This window comes from Salmo salar, unplaced genomic scaffold (genome assembly GCF_905237065.1).
Source record: "Salmo salar unplaced genomic scaffold, Ssal_v3.1, whole genome shotgun sequence".
NCBI lineage: Eukaryota > Metazoa > Chordata > Actinopteri > Salmoniformes > Salmonidae > Salmo > Salmo salar.
The window spans coordinates 23,852-29,851 of NW_025549573.1; the positions used below are offsets into that span (position 1 = coordinate 23,852).

The 6,000-nt window shown below is 51.9% G+C and overlaps 1 protein-coding gene across 1 annotated transcript in view; it reads right to left on the reverse strand.

Moving 5' to 3' along the window:
* LOC106593763 (uncharacterized) overlaps positions 1-4,981 on the reverse strand; it is a gene marked incomplete at both ends in the record, with an annotated part of 28,117 nt that extends 23,136 nt beyond the window's left edge. Inside the window, 2 exons of the mRNA XM_045713421.1 lie at positions 4,472-4,677; positions 4,823-4,981. Of these exons, the coding sequence (XP_045569377.1) occupies positions 4,472-4,677; positions 4,823-4,981 (365 nt within the window). The remainder of the gene's footprint in view (positions 1-4,471; positions 4,678-4,822) is intronic.
* Between the last annotated feature and the right edge of the window lie 1,019 nt (positions 4,982-6,000).

Consider the following 6,000-nt stretch of genomic DNA (forward strand, 5'->3'; position numbering starts at 1 on the left):
GGAGAGAGGGAGGTCTTTAAGGGAGGGAGGTCTTTAAGGGAGAGAGGGCTCTATAAGAAAGAGAGGGAAGTCTTTAAGGGAGGGAGGGCTCTATAAGGGAGGGAGGGAAGTCTTTAAGGGAGGGAGGGCTATATAAGGGAGGGAGGGAAGTCTTTAAGGGAGGGAGGGCTCTATAAGGGAGGGAGGGAAGTCTTTAAGGGAGGGAGGGCTCTATAAGGGAGAGAGGGAAGTCTTTAAGGGAGAGAGGGAAGTCTTTGAGGGAGGGAGGGCTCTATAAGGAGAGAGGGAGGTCTTTAAGGGAGGGAGGGCTATATAAGAGAGGGAGGGAAGTCTTTAAGGGAGGGAGGGCTCTATAAGGGAGAGAGGGAAGTCTTTAAGGGAGAGAGGGAGGTCTTTAAGGGAGAGAGGGTAGTCTTTAAGGGAGGGAGGGCTCTATAAGGGAGAGAGGGAAGTCTTTAAGGGAGAGAGGGGAGGTCTTTAAGGGAGAGAGGGAAGTCTTTAAGGGAGGGAGGGCTATATAAGAGAGGGAGGGAGGTCTTTAAGGGAGGGAGGGCTCTATAAGGGAGAGAGGGAAGTCTTTAAGGGAGAGAGGGAGGTCTTTAAGGGAGAGGGAAGTCTTTAAGGGAGGGAGGGCTCTATAAGGGAGAGAGGGAGGTCTTTAAGGGAGGGAGGGCTCTATAAGGGAGGAGGGCTCTATAAAGGAGGGAGGGGAAGTCTTTAAGGGAGGGAGGGCTCTATAAGGGAGAGAGGGAAGTCTTTAAGGGAGAGAGGGAGGTCTTTAAGGGAGAGAGGGAAGTCTTTAACGAGGGAGGGCTCTATAAGGGAGAGAGGGAAGTCTTTAAGGGAGAGAGGGAGGTCTTTAAGGGAGAGAGGGAAGTCTTTAAGGGAGGGAGGGCTCTATAAGGGAGAGAGGGAGGTCTTTAAGGGAGGGAGGGCTCTATAAGGAGAGAGAGGGAAGTCTTTAAGGGAGAGAGGGAGGTCTTTAAGGGAGAGAGGGAAGTCTTTAAGGGAGGGAGGGCTATATAAGGGAGAGAGGGAAGTCTTTAAGGGAGAGAGGGAAGTCTTTAAGGGAGGGAAGGCTATATAAGGAGAGAGGGAAGTCTTTAAGGGAGGGAGGGCTCTTTAAGGGAGAGAGGGAAGTCTTTAAGGGAGGGAGGGAGGTCTTTGAGGGAGGGAGGGCTCTATAAGGAAGGGAGGGAGGTCTTTGAGGGAGGGAGGGCTCTATAAGGGAGGGAGGGAAGTCTTTAAGGGAGAGAGGGCTCTATACGGGAGAGAGGGAAGTCTTTAAGGGAGGCAGGGCTCTATAAGGGAGAGAGGGAGGTCTTTAAGGGAGGGAGGGCTCTAAGGGAGGGAGGGAAGTCTTTAAGGGAGGGAGGGCTATATAAGGGAGAGAGGGAAGTCTTTAAGGGAGGGAGGGCTATATAAGGGAGGGAGGGAAGTCTTTAAGGGAGGGAGGGCTCTATAAGGGAGGGAGGGAAGTATTTAAGGGAGAGAGGGAGGTCTTTAAGGGAGGGAGGTCTTTAAGGGAGAGAGGGAAGTCTTTAAGGGAGGGAGGGCTCTATAAGAAAGAGAGGGAAGTCTTTAAGGGAGGGAGGGCTCTATAAGGGAGGGAGGGAAGTCTTTAAGGGAGGGAGGGCTATATAAGGGAGGGAGGGAAGTCTTTAAGGGAGGGAGGGCTCTATAAGGGAGGGAGGGAGGGAAGTCTTTAAGGGAGGGAGGGCTCTATAAGGGAGAGAGGGAAGTCTTTAAGGGAGAGAGGGAAGTCTTTGAGGGAGGGAGGGCTCTATAAGGGAGAGAGGGAGGTCTTTAAGGGAGGGAGGGCTATATAAGAGAGGGAGGGAAGTCTTTAAGGGAGGGAGGGCTCTATAAGGGAGAGAGGGAAGTCTTTAAGGGAGAGAGGGAGGTCTTTAAGGGAGAGAGGGTAGTCTTTAAGGGAGGGAGGGCTCTATAAGGAGAGAGGGAAGTCTTTAAGGGAGAGAGGGAGGTCTTTAAGGGAGAGAGGAAGTCTTTAAGGGAGGGAGGGCTATATAAGAGAGGGAGGGAGGTCTTTAAGGGAGGGAGGGCTCTATAAGGGAGAGAGGGAAGTCTTTAAGGGAGAGAGGGAGGTCTTTAAGGGAGAGAGGGAAGTCTTTAAGGGAGAGAGGGAAGTCTTTAAGGGAGGGAGGGCTCTATAAGGGAGAGAGGGAGGTCTTTAAGGGAGGGAGGGCTCTATAAGGAGGGAGGGCTCTATAAAGGAGGGAGGGAAGTCTTTAAGGGAGGGAGGGCTCTATAAGGGAGAGAGGGAAGTCTTTAAGGGAGAGAGGGAGATCTTTAAGGGAGAGAGGGAAGTCTTTAACGGGAGGGCTCTATAAGGGAGAGAGGGAAGTCTTTAAGGGAGAGAGGGAGGTCTTTAAGGGAGAGAGGGAAGTCTTTAAGGGAGGGAGGGCTCTATAAGGGAGAGAGGGAGGTCTTTAAGGGAGTGGGAGGGCTCTATAAGGGAGAGAGGGAAGTCTTTAAGGGAGAGAGGGAGGTCTTTAAGGGAGAGAGGGAAGTCTTTAAGGGAGGGAGGGCTATATAAGGGAGATAGGGGAAGTCTTTAAGGGAGAGAGGGAAGTCTTTAAGGGAGGGAAGGCTATATAAGGGAGAGAGGGAGGTCTTTAAGGGAGGGAGGGCTCTTTAAGGGAGAGAGGGAAGTCTTTAAGGGAGGGAGGGCTCTATAAGGGAGAGAGGGAAGTCTTTAAGGGAGAGAGGGAGGTCTTTAAGGGAGGGAGGGAAGTCTTTAAGGAGGGAGGGCTCTATAAGGGAGAGAGGGAGGTCTTTAAGGGAGGGAGGGCTCTATAAGGGAGAGAGGGAAGTCTTTAAGGGAGAGAGGGAGGTCTTTAAGGGAGAGAGGGAAGTCTTTAAGGGAGGGAGGGCTATATAAGGGAGAGAGGGAAGTCTTTAAGGGGGAGGGCTCTATAAGGGAGAGAGGGAAGTCATTAAGGGGAGAGAGGGCTCTATAAGGGAGAGAGGGAGGTCTTTAAGGGAGGGAGGGCTCTATAAGGGAGAGAGGGAAGTCTTTAAGGGAGGGAGGGCTATATAAGGAGAGAGGGAGGTCTTTAAGGGAGGGAGGGCTATATAAGGGAGGGAGGGAAGTCTTTAAGGGAGGGAGGGCTCTATAAGGGAGAGAGGGAGGTCTTTAAGGGAGGGAGGGCTATAAAGGGAGGGAGGGAAGTCTTTAAGGGAGGGAGGGCTCTATAAGGAGAGAGGGAGGTCTTTAAGGGACGGAGGGCTCTATAAGGGAGAGAGGGAAGTCTTTAAGGGAGGGAGGGGCTCTATAAGGGAGAGAGGGTAGTCTTTAAGGGAGAGAGGGAAGTCTTTGAGGGAGGGAGGGCTCTATAAGGGAGAGAGGGAGGTCTTTAAGGGAGGGAGGGCTCTATAAGGGAGGGAGGGAGGTCTTTAAGGGAGGGAGGGCTATATAAGGGAGGGAGGGAAGTCTTTAAGGGAGGGAGGGCTCTATAAGGGAGAGAGGGAGGTCTTTAAGGGACGGAGGGCTCTATAAGGGAGAGAGGGAAGTCTTTAAGGGAGGGAGGGCTCTATAAGGGAGAGAGGGTAGTCTTTAAGGGAGAGAGGAAGTCTTTGAGGGAGGGAGGGCTCTATAAGGGAGAGAGGGAGGTCTTTAAGGGAGGGAGGGCTCTATAAGGGAGGGAGGGAGGTCTTTAAGGGAGGGAGGGCTCTATAAGGGAGAGAGGGAGGTCTTTAAGGGAGGGAGGGCTCTATAAGGGAGAGAGGGAAGTCTTTAAGGGAGGGAGGGCTCTATAAGGGAGAGAGGGAAGTCTTTAAGGGAGAGAGGGAAGTCTTTGAGGGAGGGAGGGCTCTATAAGGGGAGAGAGGGAGGTCTTTAAGGGAGGGAGGGCTCTATAAGGGAGGGAGGGAGGTCTTTAAGGGAGGGAGGGCTCTATAAGGGAGAGAGGGAGGTCTTTAAGGGAGGGAGGGCTCTATAAGGGAGAGAGGGAGGTCTTTAAGGGAGGGAGGGCTATATAAGGAGAGAGGGAAGTCTTTAAGGGAGGGAGGGCTCTATAAGGGGAGAGGGAAGTCTTTAAGGGAGGGAGGGCTCTATAAGGGAGAGAGGGAAGTCTTTAAGGGAGGGAGGGCTCTATAAGGGAGAGAGGGAAGTCTTTAAGGGAGGGAGGGCTATATAAGGGAGAGAGGGAAGTCTTTAAGGGAGGGAGGTCTGTAGTACAGTAATTCAACAGCTTACTACACTCTAGTCTCTATTCAGTCTGGATCCCTGAAGCCTTACAGATCACGTGATGTAGATGTAAAGTCCTTTCAGATTGACGTTACAGATCACGTGATGCAGATGTAAAGGTCCTTTCAGATTGAGACGTGAATACAGTCTCCGCTAACGCCTGGAGATTTACATTTCAATCTCGCTGTAACGGTGAACTTCAGCCGTTACAGCGGTGTGTGTGTGTGACATTAATGAGTGTGTGTGTGTGGTCGGTGTTACCTGTCGGCTGTCGTGTTTGGAGGAGGAGCTGCTGTTGCTGTGTGAGGGGAAGAGATCTTGTGAGACATGGCTGAACTCCTCTCCTCTGAGCCCATCTCCCCCCTGCCCCTGCAGGCCGAGGCCGTCTCCCTGGGGCTTCAGGATCCTCTCTCCTGCCCCGCAGGCCAGGCCGTCTCCTGGGGCTTCAGGATCCTCTCTCCCTGCCCCTGCAGGCCAGGCCGTCTCCCTGGGGCTTCAGGATCCTCTCTCCCTGCCCCTGCAGGCCAGGCCGTCTCCCTGGGGCTAGGATCCTCTCTCCTGCCCCTGCAGGTCAGGCCGTCTCCCTGGGGCTTCAGGATCCTCTCTCCCTGCCCCTGCAGGCGCAGGCCGTCTCCTGGGGCTTCAGGATCCCTCTCCCTGCCCCTGCAGGCCAGGCCGTCTCCTGGGGCTTGCGAGGATCCTCTCCTTGGGACTTGGGCTTCTCTGGGTCAGTGAGGCGCTGCAACCTTGTCCATCTAGAACATCCCCTCACTGAGGGACAGAGAGAGAGAGACAGAGAGAGAGAGAGACAGAGAGAGAGACGAGAGAGAGAGAGAGACAGAGAGAGAGACAGAGAGAGAGAGACAGAAGAGAGAGAGAGACAGAGAGAGAGACAGAGAGAGAGAGAGAGAGAGACAGAGAGAGAGAGAGAGAGAGAGACAGAGAGAGAGAGACAGAGAGAGAGAGAGAGAGAGAGAGAGAGAGAGAGAGAGAGAAGAGAGACAGAGAGACAGAGACAGAGAGAGAGAGGAGGGGATTGGAGAGGGAGAGAGAGATATTATTGATCTTTAGGAACCTTTAATTGGCACGATTTAGCTAATAACTATTGTGCATACATAGCAAATTCAAATGCAAAAACGTTTTTAAGGTCACTGTTAAAGAGAGAGTTCACATATCAGATGAAGGAGAACTGAAGTCCCTAAAAAGCTTGAAGCTCCTTAGTCTCACTGGGAACCGCAACCACTCTGAGCGAGAGATATGTTGTTCTGACAGAGAGCTTCCTTTAGCTGCGTCTGTGTCCCAAATGGAACCCTATTCTCCAAATTGTTCACTACGTTTGATCAGAGGGGTCAAAAGAGAATAGGGGGCCCATTTGGGACGAAGCCTGTGATTCACTGTGCTGGTGAGTCATGGTCCAACAGTATGGACTGTCAACATTCATCAACGTACATACAGTGTGATGAACAGACACTTGTGCACCCATATTAAAGTAAAATAGAAATAATATTAATGTGCAAATTACCGCTCGACTCATACAGGATAGTGGTGAATAAATATCACATCACACACTGACTGGCACTGGCAACTAAAGTGAAAAAATAGACTACTGTCTTTGGTGTGTATCAGTAGAGATGAGCCTCACAGTGTGTGTGTGTGTGTGTGTGTGTGTGTGTGTGTGTGTGTGTGTGTGTGTGTGTGTGTGTGTGTGTGTGTGTGTGTGTGTGTACATGTTGTGTATGTGATGTGTGTGTGTGTGTTGTGTGTGTGTGTGTGTGTGTGTTGTGTGTGTG